The following is a 20,289-nucleotide window of genomic DNA, read 5'->3' as shown; positions in this document are numbered from 1 at the left end:
GTAGTCCTGAGAGGAGAGAGAGGCTGTGGGGACCTGCAGTCCTGAGAGGAGAAAGAGGCTGTGGGGACCTGCAGTCCCGAGAGAAGAAAGAGGCTGTGGGGACCTGTAGTCCTGAGAGGGGAGAGAGGCTGTGGGGACCTGTAGTCCCGAGAGAAGAGGCTGTGGGGACCTGTAGTCCTGAGAGGAGAAAGAGGCTGTGGGGACCTGTAGTCCTGAGAGGGGAGAGAGGCTGTGGGGACCTGTAGTCCTGAGAGGGGAGAGAGGCTGTGGGGACCTGTAGTCCTGAGAGGAGAAAGAGGCTGTGGGGACCTGTAGTCCTGAGAGGGGAGAGAGGCTGTGGGGACCTGTAGTCCCGAGAGAAGAGGCTGTGGGGACCTGCAGTCCTGAGAGATAAGACACTGGGGGGATGAAGCCTGGGCCCGGGAGACCAGGCGGGGTTGGGGACCACTGCCGAGCTGGCTTTCTGCACCCCAGGCTGGAGGCCTGTCAGGAGCACCTGGGGCCCCTGGACAAGGAGGGATGTGGCAGGCCCCACCTCACCTGGACCATGCTCTGAAAGTGCCACCATGGGCACAACTGGTTGTGGCTCTTTGGTGCCTCTGGACAGGATCTCTTTACCTTGAGAGCCTTGTAGGCTTGAGCCCGGCGGTAGAACGCCTTCACGTTCTTTCCGTCCAGCCTGAGGGCTTCTGTGCAGTCCTTTACCGCCTCCTGGTACTGCTTCAGCTCCAGATGGCAGAGTGCCCTGCAGGGAAAGACCAGGCTGTCAGCTGCTCCCTCGGGGCCACTAACTCTGAGGAACGCCCTAACACTTTGTGCTGGGTGCTTCACACTTTCCTCAGTTCTCACAGCCACCCAGCCCACTTCTACAGAGCAGAGCGGCTCAGAGGAGTGAAGCGACTCCCAAGGCTTCCTCCACTACTGATGCACCGACCCGGGACTTGATCCGGGTTTGAGCAACTTGTGATCTTGACAGTGTTCAGAGCTATCGTCCACCTCATACTCCCACACTTAACTCTTTCAAGCAAGAAAAGGCTTCTGGAAACCTTCCCCTTGACAAAAAATCATCTACCTTAAGAAAAAAACACATAAATCAAAGTGTTAGTTGCTCAACCATGTCTGACTCTTTGCGACCCCAAGGACTATAACCTGCCAGGCTCCTCTGTCCATGGAATTTTCCAGGCAAGAACACTAGAGTGGGTTGCCATTCCCTTCTCTAGAGGATCTTCGCAACCCAAGGACTGAATCTGGATCTTCTGCATTGCAGGCACATTCTTTACCATCTGAGCCATCAGGAAAGCCACATAAATACTAGGCTCTAATTAATTATATGCACACTGACATGTTAGGGATGAAATGTAAAGAAGATGGATCAATAGATGGCCATAGTGACCAACCAAACTGTTGTGACAGTTGTGTAACAGTGTTACATAACACTGTTTTTAACTGAAGTTATAGTTGTTTCTATAACTTTATAAATTTAATTGGGAGTATATAGGTGTTTGATATCCAATTCTTCCAACTTATATTTTGCATCATTCTTACATTCTGCTTATTATCAGTGGGAGAGAAGTACATACTTGTGTGTATCTTTCTTATTCAATTTTAGTCCTCTTCCCCAGTGACTAAAAATGAAACACTGTTTTCAGTGGCTATGGAATATTCACTTGTCTGTATCCTAATTTATTAACTCCTTATCAGGAGACATATTTCACTATTCCCAGTTAATAATAAATGATGCTGCTATGAACATCCTTGTACATCAATCTTAGGAGGGACTGCTGACTGCTGCATCAAAAGGTACGTGCATTTGAAATTTTGACTATTACCAAAATGCTTCCCAAATAAAGCAACTAACCTTAGCAACACAGGTTTGAACTGTGCAGGTCTACTTATGTGCAGAATTTTTTTTCAGTAATACTGCGGAATTACATCATCTGCATTTGGTGGACTTTGTGAATGCGGCAGAACTCAGGTATGAGAGGCTGACTGTAAATTATATAGAGATTTTTTGACTGAGAGGAGGGTCAGTGCTCCTGACAGCTGACTTTTTCAAGGGCAACTGTACTTAAGAATAGTTACTAACAGAACCCATTTTCCTGCAACTGTACCAACCCTGGGGCTCAGCCTTTAAGTTTAGCCAATATGGAAGAAAACAGTGTCTATTTTAATGTAGTTGCTTTAAATACAGTTAAGCTGAATACTTTTTACATTTTACTTTTTATTTATTTTGGCTGTGCTGGCTCCCAGCTGTGGCACACAGAATCCAGTTCCCTAATTAGGAATTGAACCTAGGCGCCCTGCATTGGGAGCATGGAGTCCTACCCACTGGACCACCAGGAAGCCCCCAAACTGAGCATCTTTACAGAAGATTTTTTAATCTTATGAAATAAAACGTCTCCAACTTATTTAATGACTTCTGTGGGTCGCCCTCCACCATCACCCCGTATAATACCTTCCCCACTGCAAGATAATTAACCCACATGTTGTTTTAGAACTTAATGGTTTTACTTCTTCCATTTGAAACTAATCCATTTAGATTTTATTTTAAAATAAGGAGTGACGATGGAGGTTCAAGTTTCTTTTTAATTCTTTCCAGCCAATCCAACACCATTTATTGGATAATTCCTCTTTTTCCCACAATTTATCTTATACTAATTCTCTTATGTTATTTTTTCCTCATGGAATTGTTACCATGGAATTATTACCATGGAATTACCATTATTCCTCATGGAATTATTATCATGGAAGAATGTAAAAAAAAATTCTAGTATTTTCATTCAGATTGCATGGAACTTATAAATTAACTTAGGAAAAGCTTCTCCTTGTATCAATTTTAAAGCAGACACAGGGATTTCCCGGGTGATCCAGTGGCTAGGATGCCACATTTCCAATGCAGGAGATCAGGGTTCGGTCCTTGATCAGGGAACTAGATCTCACATGCCACAACTAGGACCTGGTGTAGCCAAATAAATAAAAAATAAAAACTAAATTAAGGCAGCACAAATTCTGTGGCATTCTTCCCACAGAAGAGGTCCTATGTTTCAACACTTTCTTCTTGAATTTAAGCAGGTTCTGTGACTGCTCTGACCAGTGGAGCACAGGAAAGGACACAGTTTGAGTCCCACGACTAGGCCTCAGAGGTCTTGGAGCGCCTGCCTGCGCTCTGGGAACACTTGCTCTTGGAGCCTTTAGCTGCTCCTGTAAGAAGCCAACTACCCAGAGGTCACCATGCTGTGAGGAAGCTCAAGCTGGCACAAGTGAACAGACTGCCAGGAGGGGAGAAAAAAGGCTCCAGCTTGCTCTACCAGTCCCATTCCCAGCCATGTCAGTCATCCTAAGCCTGGTGCCAGATGTGTAGGAGAAACCTCTGTGCTGTGCTTAGTGTTCAGTCGTATCCAACTCTGCGACCCCATGGACTGTAGCTCACCAGTCTCCTCTGCCATGGGAATTCTCCAGGCAAGAATACTGGAATGGGTTGCCATGCCCTCTTCCAGGGGATCTTCTCAAGCCAGGGATGGAACCCACATTTCCTGCATTGCAGGCAGATTCTTTACTGTCTGAGCCACCAGGGAAGCCCAGGAGAAGCCTTTAAACGACTCCAGTCCCAGCATCCTTCTCGTTGATCCTGAATGAGACCCTGAGTCGAAGAACTGCCTTTCCTGAACTCCTGGTTCACAAATCATGAGCAAAACAAAATGTCTGTTGTAGGCCACTAAGTTTTAGAACAGTAGGCCCTGATCTTAATTTGAACACACAAGAATTCTAAGGAAACTGACGTGTTCTCCCAATGGACTCTAGCAATTTAAAGAATAAGCCAAGTTTCTGGGAAGTAGAAGCAGCACAGTGTAAGCATCAGGTACTATTTGGTGAAGTTACATTCAGAAGTAACTGTTATAATGAATGTAACTGTTATAATGAAAATGATTCCATATGAATGCCAAAGATCATATTTAAGGTGTTAAAAATGCATAACTTTGGCCTATAAAATAATCACCTGTGGCTTTTGGTAAACCGAATATTCTGTATCCAGGGAGAAGGATTTTCATTACAAAGTAGGAGTCTGAGAGACAAGACGAATGACTGAAAAGGAACCCAAACTTTCATCTTCAGCCCGTTTTCTTAGGTAAAATGGGACCGTGACCTAACCTGAAGAATTGCTGTGAGTGAGACTCTTCTGGAGGTCCATTCAGGACCTGGCAAACCGTAGGTGCCAAGTACCTAATGGTGACACCCACTCAGATGTCAATGCACAGAGAGAACCGAAGGCTAAGTTGATGCACCATACAGATGCATATGCATGAAGGAGAGCATTAAAATGGCATCTGGAATGTGGTATATTCAACCACGTGGATAGAAAATTCAGTTTTGTAACAGGTTTCAGTCTTATAAATTAAAGTTATAAAATCAATGTAATTACAACCTAAAGCTCAATGGATTGAAATTTATCAGTGAGCCCAAGGCTGAGCTAGAAGATCAAAGCTGGCAAAATAGTCAGCGATGCTCTGGTTACGAAGACTAATGAAGAGATCAGCCTACAAGGTATATTACAAAGCAATAGTAGTTAAACGGTGTGGCATGGACATATTTGCATGAAAACCAGTATTTAAACAAAACGTTGTCCTGAATGCGGTAAAAATCCAGGAAAATGGGTTAACGGAGATCTCTAGCAACATGAGGTAAGCAAGGACAGAGCCCACAGAAAGAGGAGTTAGAAGATGCTCCTGCACAAACATGGACAAATGGGCTGCAGTCCCTGATCCCGAGTGTGCCTGGTTGACTGAGGCACCCTCGGCTCCAATCAGCCAATAAAATCACAGGTCCAAAATGCCAAAATCCATGCTGTGAAACTAAAGGTTCCCTTTGTAGGTCATTTGGCAAAAAAAATGACCTTAACTGACATGAGGCTGCTTCATCTTTCTCGATACTATTCTGTGTGATCATGGAATTTCCACGTTTCACTGCAGAAATGCTAGTGATTAACCAGCAAACTGGCCAGACACTGCTGGAGTGTTAAGACAACTCATTATATGCACTATCATCCCTTTCTAAAGTCTGAAACACATTTTATCCCAAGAGTTCTGGATAAGGAGCAGTGAGCATATAGGAGATCCGAGATCTGTGAACTTAAAAGTAATGTGAGTATGTTGGCTGGGAAGGGAAAACAGACTCACAAGATTTATTAATGTTTTATAGGAAATGTTTAGAGCAGATCTGGTCCTTCGCTGAATGTTTTAAGCCTCTTGACAGTAACACGAACATATCTCACTGGAGCCAGGTTCCAATTCTATCTCCACCATTTACTGGCTGGGTGAGCTGAGGCAAAGCCCTTCCATCTGAGCCTCAGTTTACCTGACATTAAGACAGGAATGAGCACCTACTACTAAAATCTTTGTGGGCTATTGCAGAGCAGGCACTCACACATGATGAAGGGATGCTGCAACCCTACATTGAGCAAGTCTATCTATGGCTGCCATTTTTCCAGCAGCATCTGCTCACTTTGTACCTGTTTCCCAGGCCCTCACTGCTGGCGGAAAGGATCACTGACCACTGGTGACAGCTCGGGACGAAGGCCTTTCTACAGCCCCACAAGTCTAACACCTCAGGCTCAACTAGACCCTCCCTCTTGCTCAGGTCAGGTAATTCCCTGGGTTCTACCCTGAGGCTCACAGACAGTCTGGCAGAATTTATAACCAGAGGGTCTTAGAGAAGCCACGGGCTGAGAGTCAGGGAAGGCACAGAGGCTTTGAGACTTGTGTTGGGCTCGTGTTTGCACAGCAAGCCCAGAGCTTTTACTTACATCCTTTGCTTACCTGGTGAGTGAAAATTGTGGAATGGGCTGAAACAAAGCCCTGGCTCCCTGTGGGAAACCCCAGTTTCTACCCATTTAACAGAGTGAATGCCACTGGCAATGCCCATCTCATGGTGACCAAAGGGAATGTGAACACACGTTCTGAGATGTAACACAGAGGCATACCTCATTTCACTGTGCTTCACAGATACTTTGAAGACACCAGAACTGAAGATTTGTGGCAACCCTACATTGAGCAAGTCTATCTATGGGTGCCATTTTTCCAGCAGCATTTGCTCACTTTGTACCTGTTTCACACTTTGGTCATTCTCACAATATTTCAAACTATTTCATTATTAGTATACTAGTCATAGTGATCTGTGATCAGTATTTTTGATGTTATGCCGATGACTGGTGGTTGGCAATTTGTAGCCATTAAGTTTTTAAATTAAGGCATGTAGGTTGTTTTTTTAGACATGATGCTATTGTACATTTAACAGACTACAGTACAGTGTAAACACAACTTTTTTATGCACAGGGAAACCCCAAAATTTTGTGACTCCCTTTCTCCCGATAGTCACTTTACTGCGGTGGTCTGGAGCCGACCCTGAGACAGCTTTGAGGTCTGCCTATACTGACTAAATGCCAGGATGCAGAGCCCATCAGAGTCCGAGAGAAGACTGCGGAAGAATGTCCGGTGTCCTGAAATCCCCCAGGCCAGCCGTGTGAAAGGTACCTGTTGCTGTATGTGGCGGATTCCAAGTTACTAAACCAGAGGCTCTCACTGTACTTCTCAATCGCTTGCTTATGGTTCCCCTTCTTTACAAGCTCATTGCCTTCCTCCTTCAGAGCTCTGGCTCTCTCCACATCCCCAGCAGAAGGCACTAGATACAAATTCAGAAGAGGAAAAAACCATGGAATGGGTGCCCAGCTCAGCCTGAGGAGCTCTCTTGGGCAGCGTCTCTTCTAAGCCGTCTACAGCGCTCTGTCCCCCGAGGTCTCCTGCACTGTGCAAAGCGCCCTTCCTGAGTCAGGAGTTCCCCTGAGCAACGGCTTCTGGGAAATACAGAGTTTTTCATTCAGAAGAGGTTGGGGGCTCCTGATGTAGATATACTTCCACACACACAATAATATATACGCAGTAGAAAGTAACGCAGGTTGTGGCCTCAGCACTGCCGCTCAGGAGCTGAAAGCCTGTGGGACCTAATGCTTCTGGACCTCAATTTGCTCACCGGCATGTGTGGGGCAATACCTACTCCACCCTGGGCTACTGTCAGGATGAAATGGGGAGAAAACAGGAGAAAGTCCAGAGCACCGTATAAACTTAAAGCAGGAGAGTAAGTGAGGAAGTATTTAAATAAACAAGCATCTGGTTAAACAAAAGAGAAGAGCGGCGCTCTTAGGCTTCCAGAAAAGGGCAGAGGAGCCCCTACTCCTCAGCTGTTCTGGTCTGAGTCTGGCGGTGTTCTCCCCAACCCACCACCTGAGCTCTGTCCCAGCCTCCAGGAGACATAAGGAGAACAAGGTGAGATCCAAATTGCTCCATGGAGCCCTGGGGCTTCACTTCACTGCATGGCCCTGATGAATTATTCCAGCCTCAGCTCCCGTATCATCTACTTTGTCGATTTTAAAAAACTTTCTTCATAAAATACTGAATATTTACGACAAGGGTAAGGTTTTAGGAATAAAACTAATACTCTTGAACTGATCCCTCATCTTAAGAAACAGAACGTTTACTGAGACCTTTGAAGTCCTATGAGCCTCTCCCCGCCGGTCAATCCACCCCTGGAGGAAACCATTTTCCTCAATTCTGTGCCCCTGACCCTGCTCTTTTAAAAACTTTTAATTGGAGGATAATAGTTTTACAACGTTGTGTTGGTTTCTGCCATACGAGACCATGCCCCCCCTTTTTGGGTTCCTTTAACTAGATACGATAGTATCTAGAAACTATTTACTATTTACTTTGAGAACTTCAAATAAAGGAATACAGAATTCTATGTATCCTACTATGGCCTGGTACTCTTTTTCCCTCGAAATCACATCCCTGGGATTCTCACACCCATAGCTGCTTCACTCTTACTCTTCCTGCCGCAACGCAACTGTTTCATCTGTTCCGCTCATAGGGACTTGGGTTATTTTGCTTTTTGGTCTTACCAACTTTTTGCTCTGAACACCTTGTACCCATCTCTTTGTGGGCACATGTACGAGGTTTTCTAGAAGCAGAGCCAGTGCGTTGCAGTGTGCACAGCATCACCGCCTCAGTTTCACCTTGACTTTGCAAGGCACCCTAGGCTGCACCATGAGATACCCCCACTACCTCATTCTCTAACTCCTTCCACTGTCTCAGCTGAAAACTCCCTTCCCTTCTTGCCTGAAGAACTTGCTTTTTAAGGTCCAGCTCAACCTGTCACCTCCATGAGACTTTCCCCAACTTCCCCCAGCACCCTGCCATCAGTTCCCAATTTGAATTCCTCAAACATTACAGACTCTAAAGTACTCGTTCTCCTGTGTTTTAGGTGTCTCAGTCTCCCCTGGGCTGAGACTTTTCTGAGAGAGCCTCTCTAGGCCCCACATGGCTGTGACTTCAAAACAGCAAAATAAATAGGAGGTGCACTGAAGCCATCAAGTTCATTAGCGGCTCATGTTCTCATTCTAGGGAGTGAATGCTGCCCATGGCCAGACAGGTTTCCTGTTGGGAAGGGGAGAATCCCTGTCCTCCTGTATACCCAAGGCCAGGCTGCAGCCCTGCCCCCTGAGCCTCCCATCCTCAATACCGAGCCTGCTGGGCTGGGAGAACTCCCCTGGAGCCTTATAAGTTTCCTATCGCCCCTGCCCAGGGAAGGTCCTCTCTGTTCCATAAAGCTGAGGTCTCCTGTTTGGGGCCACCTGGCCTTGATCTCCCTTCCCTTGTTTATTCCCTTCCAGAGACTAGTAAGTGTGTGAATTCCACTGGCTACGGAGATGGAGCAGATGGATGTCAGGCTGAGCTTGTCACAAAATCTCAGGCCCTGGTCACAGGGACTAGTTAAGGGAATGGCCTGTGTTTATAGGCTAGATTATATTAAGAAAAGATGAACCAGGGATTTTAGTGGAAGAAACCCTCTTTCTTAGGGAGCTCTCAGAAAAACAACTCTTTCTCTCCCTCTTGGTCATGAGGCACTGCATGCAGATATGAGGCATAGAACTGCTATGGTTCTACTGCTACCGCTTCTGTACGACTCAGGAGGGAAGACTGCCTGAAGACAAAGCTGACACATTGTAGAGAAAAGAGTGGAGAGAAGGACAGAGAAATGGGAGTCTGATGCTGCAGTGAGCTGCTGGAGCAAGCCTTGCCTGAAGGCCCTTTTTGTTATATGAGCCAATATGTTCTTTTTATTATTTTTACCACATGGAGTTTCTTGTTTCTGCAACCAAAAACATCCTAAATGATACATCTCAAATGCTGCCAAAGGAATGAGAAGGGAACAAACACGAGATAACTGGGTGCCAGGCTGGGAGTTCACTGTGCCTTACGTCACCTTAGCCTTACACCTGTGGGGTTGGCTTTCCCACTGCCCACTGCAGCGCTGAGGAGACCGTCCCTAAGGGGTTACGCTTCTTGTTTTTTCACTTTGTTTATAAGACTTTAAAAGTAACTCATCTTAAGCGAGGCCAGTTTTTATAGGATAACTCTAAAGAACGTGGCTCTGCGGAGACCGCAGCTCTCTCCGGGTGGGAAGTCACAGCTTACCTCTGCTCTTCGCGCTTGTGGTTCCTTTGGATTTGCTTTTAGATGGCTCTTTGTGGTTTTCCAAAGGCAGACACTCCCACCTCTTCTGAGATGAAACAGGCACCAAGGGGATAGAGGGCAGCTTCAGGCGCCACTCGGGCCCAAAGGAGTCCATGAGAGTTCTGGTCATTCTGGAAAGGCAGGCAGGATGACAGAAAGGTTTCCAGCTGGGTCAAGAAGGTATTCTTTCTCTCATAAGCCCAAAGGAGGTGTACAAGAGTCAGTTATCATCTTCCCCTTGTTTGAACCATCGCTTTGTACCCTTCTGACTCGCAGTAGGAAAGGAACAGGAGCCTGCTACCCATAAGGGTCTTTTCAGGTCAGCCACCATGACACTCCCTCCCTGCCTGGCCCTTGCTTGGTCACACTGTTAACTTCAAAGACAGGGATCTGGTGCTTGTTAAGGTAATTCAACCTTACCCCCAAGGAACCACACATGTCCCCAAGAATGGACCCCATGTTTTCTTTTTTAAGAAATTATATTTACTTTTAATTGTTTGGATTGCTTTACAATATATGGTTTGATTTGTCATATATCAACATGAATTAGCCATAGGTGTACGTAGGTCCCCTCCCTCTTGAACCTCCTTCCCACATTTTATGTTTTCTTAATCTATTTGAGCTTCCCTGGTGGCTCAGTGGTAAAGAATCTGCCTGCTAATGCAGGAGACCACAGGTTTGACCCCTGGGTCAGGAAGATCCCTTGGTGAAGGAAAACGGCAACGCACCCCAGTACCCTCACCTGGGAAATCCCATGGACAGAGGAGCCTGGCAGGCTACAGTCCACGGGGTTGCAAAAGAGTTGGACATGACTTAGTGACAAAACAACAACAACTTATCTATTTACAAGGCCATGCAAACACCTGACATGTGATTAATGCTCAGAGATTTTTAAATGCAAACCCTATGTCATTCTCAAACTGTAAAACCTTTCAGTGGTTCCCACTGCATTAGGCTGGCAAGGCCTGAGACCTGGTCCCCTCCCACCGCTCCGCGCTTACCATGTGCCACACTGCCTCTCTCGATCCTCATGTTCAAGTCTTCCCCCTCCCCACCCCACCCTGGGACAAACCCCACCACTCCCCACTCCCCTCTTCGAAACTCAGTGAACATGCTGGTTTTGTTAACTGATCTCTACTACTCAGCACAGCACCTGTCACCCAGCGGGACCCAGAGGTATGTACTGAGTGAGCAGATGAAGCCAACGGCAACTTCTGCTTCTACAACCACGTTCCTGTGTTACTACGACGAAGAGCTCACAGACTGCTATCACTACAAACTCATGGTCTCTGGCTCAGCCCCCAGAGCTGTTTTCCTGATCGGTCCAGCTACTTCAAACCTCTACCCTCTTCCATCCGATGCTCCTTAATCCTCCTCCCTTGGACTTCCTCACACCCTGAACACAAACCTCCCTGCCTGGGCACACTTCCTACTTCTCTATTGCTACAGAAGAGGTGACAAGGCCAACCCCTCCCCCTGCATTGGGAATGCACTGCTCCCTGCCTCTCTCGGGCCACACTCGGCCAGCACCACCCTCTCCCACACCTATATCCTTTCCCTCTACCGACTCCAGCTGCCAGCATGGAGCTCCTTCTTCCTGAACAGCCCTCTGCCCCTTCACAGCCACATTCCTCTAATCCACTGCCACCTGCTTCTGACCCCAGTGGACTGACTCCATCAGAATCACCAGTGACTTCATTTTGAAACCCTCAGTGTACTTAAGCTGACTGCAACACCTGATACGAACGACGTCTTCATCCTTCTGCAAACACTCCTGCCTCCGTGACACTAAACGCTCTAAGTTTCCTCCCGCCGCACTGGCTGCTGTTCCTCTCTGTGCCCCTCAAACATCGTGATTCCGCAAAGCTCCCTGGCTCCCCCGACTCGTGGTAGTACTCCATTTTTCTCCCAGAACTTCAAGCCACCTCTAGGCTGGTGACCTTCAAATCTCTATGTTCAACCATCCAGCCGGCCTCCTTGCATCTCTAATCTCCAGCCCCATGCTGCCACCTCAGCATGTCAACCACCTGGACACCTGTTCTTCCCTTCTCCCCACCCTCCAACCACCAAAACTTGTCAAAATACTGCCTAGATGTCCCCTGAATTGGTCCCTTTCCACCGTCTCTTTTGGATCACTGCCCACCCCCTTCCTATTTTCTTCTTCACGGTCAACACAACAGGCAGCCAGCCAGCTTTTCTCTCAAATCTGCTCAGGCTGTCCCCCGGCTGAAGACCCTTTCACAATGCCTCACTGTGTTCGGATGAAGTCCAAGCCCCTGGACACCAGGGCGTGTGTGACTGGGCCTCGTCACTCGTCCTGATCCGAGCACTTCGCCTGCCGCACCACGAGCGGCGGGCTTCTCACCACTCCTCTAACACCTCGACTCATTCACGGCGCACGTGCTGCCCAGGCCCCTTGCTGGCCCCTGGCCCAGACAGCTATACACTTCTGTCTCGGCTCACCTCCTCCAAAAAGCCCTCTCTGGACCCCCCACTGGCTGGCAGGTACGTCCCACCACAGCCCTCATCACACTGCCAAAATTTGCCTGTGACTGACTGCTGTTGTCCAGGAGACTGCGAGCTCTTCGAGGGTGGGCAGAGGTCTGTCTCCTCCTCAGCCCGGGCCTGAGTGCAAAGTCTGGCACAGAAGTGGCAAATTTTGTTGAATGACAGAGACTGAGAGAAAGCACAGAGAAGATAAGTCAAGCCAGAAACGACATACTGAACAGATACCACGCAAAGAGGGGAAATGTGATCAGCTGCATGTGACTGATGAGATTAAGGACAACTGCTCAAGAGACCAGAAAGAATTTCACCTGAGGGGCCTTGTGAAGGGATCACAGTACAATACACTGAACCATAGCCACAAACCACAGCCCCTGGGGTCACAGCTGCTTGCACTGTCTTCCTTTCGCCACTCTAGGAAGCTCTCTGAAGCAAGTGGGGTCTGTATCTCTTTTTTAGCTCGGTATTTCCCACTGAATCTGGCTTAGACAGAGCTGAACTAAGTACTACTGGGTGAATACATTTCAGCATCTAGGCAAAAGAACAATAACAAAAAAACACAAAACCCCCCCACAAACTCAGTAATTCTGACTCCTTAAAAACCTGCTAAAACACAACAGCAGATCGTCCTTCCACACTTTCTGCACGTGCTCATTATAAGTTTCTGAGCCTAAACCATAGGGTTTGCCCCAGAGGATGCCCAAAGCAAAGGTTCCAAGCCCATCAGAGAGGACAGGACAGGACATTCCAGAGAGACGGCCTCAGTGACTCGGGCTCACCTGCTGCTGCCTTCCAAGGCTGACGTCACGCTGTCATCAATCTGCAGCACGGTCACGTAGTCCACGTAGGCCAGAGGGTACTTCTCCAGGGCCTCATAGGCCGATGCTCGCCGCAGCAGGGGCTTCAGGCTGAAGGGAACCAGGGCCAGTGCTCTAGGACAGGAGGCAGGATGTCACTGGGCTGCTGAGTCCCTGGGGCTCCCTGCTCCCAACCTCCCACAGTTCCTTCCGGTCTGGGTCGTCAGTACATGGGAGGTCATTTCTGGCGACAGATGCTGTGAAGGCTGTCAAGTCTCAGAAGAGGGGCTTTTCAACTCAGACTGAAGTGGAGAAGGGAAGGAGGACGGAAAAACACTACTACCGGGAAATATGTGTGTGTGTGCATCGATTTTCATAGTTGCGATCCCTCTGAAATCAAGAATAAGTGCCTCATAGCTTTCATGCTTCTCTGTTTTCTACAGAGTGTGGCTGAGTGGGGATAACAAACAGGCTTTGGAGTCAGGTGGAGCAGTGTCTGAATTCCACCTCTGCCACTAACCACGAGACCCCAGGCACATCACTTGACCTCCACAATCCAGTGCCAGCCTGGGCAGGGTGGCAAACTTACCCCACAGAGCACTCACGAGCGCTCCACAAAGGAGAATAGCACAGGGCCTGGTACAAATCAACCAAGCAGAGGCTCCACGAGCACGCTCACCTCTCTCCTCTCCCACCCACCACCAGGGCCCGAAGCTAAGGCAATACCCCAGGATATCAGATTCCTGAGGACACATCAGATCCAAGTGCTACTTCAGTGATGACCATGAAGGCAATCTCAGACTGGCTTCAAGAAGAAGCATGAAAAACGGTTTAACATGCCCTATACCTCAGTGATGGTTACCATTTTTTCCTTTCAAGGCTATCTATTAACCACTATCCCTCTTTCTTTCCCTCTCTCCTTCTCTCACCCACATCCATCCCAGAAAAAAAAAAACCCTGAGCATGCCAGTCACTGGTCTGCAACTCTAGGTCATGCCCAGGTTCTACGTCTCACAAAGACTAAAGGCCTTCCTCTAACTGACCACCCTACTCCTTTCAGCAGCAGAGATGAGGCTCCAGGGACCCAAGTCAGAGGCCACAAGGACCAAGGAAAACTTCCTATTTTCAGTGACCAGCTGACCCTGAGTGACACTCCCTAATATGAGAGGTAACTGGTGGGGCCAGAGAAGCCCAGTCTCCTCTCCCGAGCCCCCAGCACCCCAGGGGCAGCCCTGCCCGCTCACGAAGTGCAGTCCTTGATGCAGTCGATGCAGTTCCCGTCCTTCAAGTGGCAGGCTGCTCGGTTGGAGTAGAGAACACTTTCTTTTTCTGGATCTGAAGAACCTGCCCCGGAGGAAGCAGAAAATGCACAATTAACAGGTTGGGAGATGGGTGCCTTGGGACATCGGGGGCGCATTCCACACCTTGAGCTCTCTGGGGTTTAGTAATGGGCAGCAGAGATGACTGTAACCCCATCGTGCATGTTGCTCTGATGGATTGGCAAGGGAGCAAGAACACCAAGCTTCCTGCTATCCACAGGGACCAAGCATCTGCTCATCTACTCAGTCATGCACTGAACTTGGTACCAGGCCAGAGATCAAAGTGAAGAGCTCAAAGAAATCCACAGTGTAACTACTTGGGGGTGTGTGTATGTGTTAATTTTATTACAAGAAGCATAAAAATCCAATAAAGAAAAAAAAGAAGACAAAAATCTGATAAATGCTATGATAAATGGACTGAACAAGTGTGGGGACACAAAAAACAGACTAATTCTACCTGGTCAAATCAGAGAGGACTTCGCCAAGGAAAAGACCTCTCAGTCTGGCAGGACTATGGAGAGCTTAATCAGGAGAAGAGCTCAAGCTATCCCGTGGGGAGGGGAATTATCATAGATGTTTCCCTAAAGACCATCTTTATCCTCAGGAATCTCAGAGGCTCAAGTCCTTTATTGTGGCCATGATGACTTTCATTTTCAAAAATAATTTTTCAACCACTAGCAGGGGCCATAATGAAAATAAAACATGGAAACTATCAAGTGTTGACCCAGTGATTCCATTCCCAGAAGAACAGAAAACAAGTTCTCCTTTGAAAGTGGTAAAACATATAGACAACAGTATAATAGGTACTTGCTATCCATCACTAAACTCAGCATATGTTTTATTAATATTTGCTTCCCACCTTTTTGGGGTCTTTTTGTTCATTTATTTTTGGCTGCATACCAACCCCAGATGAAACCTGTGCCCCCTGCAGTGGAAGCACGGAGGCTTAACCACTGGACCACCAGGGAAGTCTTCTCACCTTTTTGGTTTCACTATGACTAAATAGCTCTACTCTCTCCCCTCTGCCCCATCCCCAGGTCCCCAAAAGTTGCCACAGTCCTAAAGTGGGTATGTCACATTCTCACGTGTGTCCGTCTTTATTATATAGGTATTCACAGGCAAGACACAATATCCTTTAAATAACTTTTCCCAAGTGGCGTCATATCGCCTCTCCTTCTGCAACTTGCCTTCTTTGCTAATTATGTTACCACATTGATGCAAAACCTGCTTCATTCAATACCAAACATAATAAAATTATCTTGTCTTCCCTTTTGTTGCCGGACCCCAAGGGAGACAGCAAAGTATAGAGATAAGTAAAAGACATCCTGGCCCTCGAGGAGCAAGCTCAAGTATTCAAACCTTGCTACCCATCTCAAGTCACTGGAGCATGGTTGCTCAGAAAACAGCAGTGGTGTGGCAGAAATGACATCAGATCCCCAAATCCAGCCTGTGACCCTGCGCAAGTCATTCAATCCCCTCTGATCACATGTGCTTACCTATCAGATGAAGATGATATTTCACAGACTGGCTGGAAGGTTCACTGTGTTAGGTTGCTCCCTGCTCTCCTTTCAAGATCAGGGAAATTGATCAGAGAAATCAAGGAACTTGCCCATAAATTACCTAGAAAATTAGTAGCAGGATCAGAACCAAATTCTGGTCCCCTGCTAAACTGAGAAGACATATCAGTATGGCTCTTCTTTGGGCCTAGAATAAATCCCTACAAAAAAGCCAAGTTTTTCCAGGCAGCTGGGGTAGGATACAAAAAAAAAAAAAGCAACTTTAACAAGTGGAGATGAGGAGGTGGGCCTACAGAGAAAGGTTCTAGGAAAAAAAAAACATGGCGGGGGGGGGGAGGCAGCAAAAGAGTGGCTTGAAACTGCAAAAATTCAAACAAAATTGACTGGAATTAGCAAAGGATTTGGGAAGAAGTCCAGCAAAATGATTAAAAACTTGGACTTGGGAATTGGAGAAACCCCTGTTCAAATTCTGCCTCTGATTTCAGTGTGTCACCCCAGAAGAAGGGATTTAAGTCTTCTGGAACCCTCATCTATAAAGCATCTTACCCATAAGTTAGTGGGAAGATACAAAAAAGGGAGAAAGCCTATCATGTCTAGCAAGTACTCAACAAATGCTAGCCAAGGAAATGAGAAGGAAAGCAATGGGAAAGAGGGACTACAGAAAAGGAATTCTACTGAGGCTCTGGGATAAGCCACTTCAGAGAGGCCTTGGGCAGAGGGCTTTGTTGGCTGAACTGAGCCAGAGGCTGGGAAGACTGGTAAAAACACGTTATTCCTCTGCTGAAAACTCTCCAGCAGCTTCCCATTAGGGAATAAAATCCAAACTCCTTCCCATGAACTACCGTGTAAAATGCCTGTCTTTGTAACTGATGAAGTCTTGGTACTCCCTCCATTGGCTCCCATATGCTCTGGGTCCTGACACCAGGGTACTGCTGTCTGGGGCCTTTGTTAATTACGGCCTTCTTCGCCTGAGGTGCTCAGCACAAAATTTCATGCAGCTGGCTTCTTCTGACCATTCAGGTATCACCTCAAATGTCACTTCTTCAAAGAAGTTGTCCTTTACCTTCCATTTCTTCATAAAAGAACTCCCTAGTCAAATCTACCACACCACCACATTTGTCTTCTTCACAGCCCAGATCATTTCCCCATAGTTCTTGTTTAATATTCATTATCTTAACACATTATTGACTAGAGATGTACTAATATGTTTCTTGTTGAAAGTCCAAAGTGTTAGCTGCTCAGTTGTGTCCAGCTCTTTGCGACCCATGGACTGTAGCCCACCAGGCTCTTCTGTCCATGGAATTATCCAGGCAAGAATACTGGAATGGGTTGCCATGTCCTATTCCAGGGGATCTTCTCTCAGGGATGGAACCTGGGTCTCCTGCATTGCAGGCAGATTCTTTACCATCTGAGCCACCAGGGAAGCCCATGTTTCTTGTTACACAAACATTACTGACCAAAAACATCAATATCACTTACAGAACAAAGGACCAGCCACAGGTGTTTCTGCAAAAATCCCCCAGTTAATGAATTAAGATCACATCTGGGGCCTCCGCATTAACAAGAAAAAAATGCCCCTGGACAGAAAGGACTTTCTACACTCATTACATACAGTTGCTTAACAATGTTAATTAAAGCGTGTACAGTTGAGGAAAATGAGAGTTGCCTCAGGGATCAGAATGAGGCTTGAATATTAGAATGGGGTCCAACAAGACAGTTAAAAAGCAGGCAACCTATCAGGGTGGTCACAATCAAAAGAAGAAAAAATAAAATGCGTTGGTAAGGATGCTGAGCAGTTGGAATTATTGTGCCCTGTGGGTGGGAATGTAAAATGGTACAGTTATTATGGAAAACAGTTTGGAGGCCCCTCCTTTCCTGCAAATTAAAAATACAATTAGGATCTAATCCAGCAATCCCACTTCTGGGTATATATTCAAATGAAATTAAAGCAGGATCTTGGGAGATTCTTGCACATTCATGTTCATCATAGCCAAGAGGTGAAAACAATTCAAATGTCCATTAACGGATGAATGGATAAAGACAATATGGTGTATCTACACGATGGAATTATCAGGCAAACTTAAAAATGAACGAAAGCCTGTCACATGCTACAACGCAGTTTATAATGTCAAAGATATTATTCGGTCACAAAAGACAAAGATTGTATTATCCCATTCATTTTAAATACCTAAAGTAGTAAAAATCATTGACACAGAAAAAAAAAGGTGGCTACCACGGGCGGAGGGGGTAATCAGAGTTTAGTGGGTACGGCGTTTCCGTGCTGCAAGATGAGAAAGTTCCAGAGATCTGTTGCACGACAATGTTACAAGAGATGAAGTTTGATGTCGTTTTTTACCACCATAAAAAGTGATAAAAGATCTATTAACATGAAAATGTGTCTGTTATGTCATTAAGTAAAAAAGGGCCAGTAATAAAGCCACGTTACAATAATAATAAAAGCGGAAAGAAAGGCCAAGGAACTTTCTCGTAGGATGCCCAAGGTGGGGGAGGGGGGAAGTAATGGGCAAGTGCTGGGAAGACCCGGTGGGCCGGTCAGCTGCGGGGTAAACGGAAGCCCCAGGCCGAGAGGGCCAGAGCGGGGTACGGGTAGCTGGGGTCGGGGGAAGCGAGAAGGGGAAGCAGGCCTGGCGGAGAAACGGGGGTGCGGGGGGCCGGGGTCGCACCTTGTTCCTGCAACATCCGCAGCGCGCGGCTGTAGAGTGTGGCGGCCTCGGCGAACTGGCCGTTGCGGAAGCTCTGGTTGCCGGTGGTGCGGAGCTCCTCCACTGATGCCGGGGGTATAGGGGCCATCCTGGCGCTGGGCCGGTAAACTCGGGGTGGGGAGGTGGGGGGCGCTACAGTTCCCGGCGCCAAGACCGGTGCAACGCCACCCGGGCGGAAGGTGCGAGTAGCCGTGCCGGCCGGCTACCCCGGCGGGGAGTGGGCGTGGCGTGGCAAGGGCGGGGCCTGCGCGGACCGGAGGCGCCTAGTGCCCCGCCCTCCACGCACGCTCAGTTGGGTACCAGCGCGCAGGGAGTTTGCAGCAGCGCTGGGCATCTTGGCGTGGTATCAAGAACCCTCCAGGTGAAACTCTTAACAGGTCACTCACTGCTCGCCTAGGGTGTACATTCTACTGGGGCCTGACATTCAATTACCTCATGTGCACATGAAGACGATAATTTCATTAATGTGATAGTGCTCTAAGGAAAACAGTAACGCCATAGAAGGTGACCACGTGGAGACTTTTTAAGTAAGAGGGATGGGAAGGCATCTCCCAGAGACTAGTAATTGAGCTGAGACCTGAGAATATAGTAGGGAATGCTGTTTCAGACGGAGGGTTAGCAAGTGCAGAGGCACCTGGGCTGGAAACTGGCACCTAGTTATCTATAGATACTGATTTTATAAATGAATGGACTGATAGGTTGATGTAAATCGCTGAGGGAAATGGGCTCGTCATCAGCCTCCTCTGACTTCATTCTATGTCCCACTTACTACTCCATTTTTTTTTAAAAGCTGCTTGTTGCTACCTGTGCACATTATGCTGTTTCCCTTGCTTCCTAACCTTTGCTTATGCTCTCTTCTTCCTGGGATTCTTTTCCAAACACTATTTTTTCCTCTTGCCTAATTCTCACTGAGCCAAAAGTCAACTCAAACATCATCTCCTTTATAATCTCCCTCCTCTGCTCCTATTGCTCTCAGGTTTTATTCCTAATTTAGCTCTTATTCTGTGATTGTCGGTTGATGAAAATTCATCAATAGTCAATCTAATAAAGAAGTGGAAAATTTTACTTGAGCCAAGTTGGAGGATTGTAACCTGGGACCACCATCTCAGTTCTGAAAACTGTTCCAGACATTAGAAGTCAGGGCACAGTTATGTAAGTTTTTTGAGACAGAAGGCAACTATCATCGTGACCCCTTACAAGATCAAGAAGGAATGTTATCCTTTAAGAGAGTCTCTTGATGCTAGCAGAATGTTGCTCTTTATGGTTGAGCAGGTGTTTCTACCAATGCGGAGGTTTGGTTGATGTGTAATGCAGATACATAATGCACAGTAGAGGGGACAGAGGAGGCCAAAGGGCAGAGAAAAACGTTTAGTTCAAGTTTTTCTTCTCCTGGGACCTCCTTGGTGGTCCAGTGGTTAAGACTCCGTGCTTCTAACGCAGAGGGCGCGGGTTTGATTCCTGGTCCAGAAATTAAACTCCCACATGCTGTGTAGCACAGCAAAAAAAAAAGAAAAAAAACCACAATTCTTGTCTTGCCATAATATATGTATTTTATTTCACATCAGTTTACAGTGTTTCTTAGACTGTGAGGTCTTTAAAGGCAGTGAGTAGGTCTTATCTCTCCCCAGGCCCTGTAAGATCTGGCACGCAACATGCACTTATAAAGTTTCGTCAACAAAAACCTAGTCTCTGCTGTCAGGTATTTAGTTACACAATTGATGGTTAGGGACAGCAATTCCTGCACAACCGAATCCGTGTGTACCTTTAGTTGCCCCTCTTTGTCTGAGGTTCTGCATCCTGGGATCTAAACAACCTCAAATTGTGTAACACTGTGCTGCTAAGTCACTTCAGTCGCGTTCGACTCTGTG

General features: G+C 47.0%; 1 protein-coding gene across 1 annotated transcript in view; it reads right to left on the bottom strand.

Annotated features, from left to right (window-relative positions):
- Positions 1-18,624, bottom strand: part of TOMM34 (translocase of outer mitochondrial membrane 34) — a 20,212-nt gene extending 1,588 nt beyond the window's left edge. Inside the window, exons 1-6 of the mRNA XM_010840974.1 lie at positions 18,383-18,624; positions 14,107-14,206; positions 12,845-12,997; positions 9,522-9,691; positions 6,528-6,675; positions 619-745 (exon numbers count right to left, since the gene is read on the bottom strand). Coding sequence (XP_010839276.1) covers positions 619-745; positions 6,528-6,675; positions 9,522-9,691; positions 12,845-12,997; positions 14,107-14,206; positions 18,383-18,509 — 825 coding nt within the window. The 5' untranslated portion in view covers positions 18,510-18,624. The remainder of the gene's footprint in view (positions 1-618; positions 746-6,527; positions 6,676-9,521; positions 9,692-12,844; positions 12,998-14,106; positions 14,207-18,382) is intronic.
- Between the last annotated feature and the right edge of the window lie 1,665 nt (positions 18,625-20,289).

The sequence above is a fragment of the Bison bison genome, unplaced genomic scaffold, assembly GCF_000754665.1.
Source record: "Bison bison bison isolate TAMUID 2011002044 unplaced genomic scaffold, Bison_UMD1.0 scf7180017864154, whole genome shotgun sequence".
NCBI classification, from domain to species: Eukaryota; Metazoa; Chordata; class Mammalia; order Artiodactyla; family Bovidae; genus Bison; species Bison bison.
This window is presented reverse-complemented; position numbering and strand designations above follow the sequence as displayed.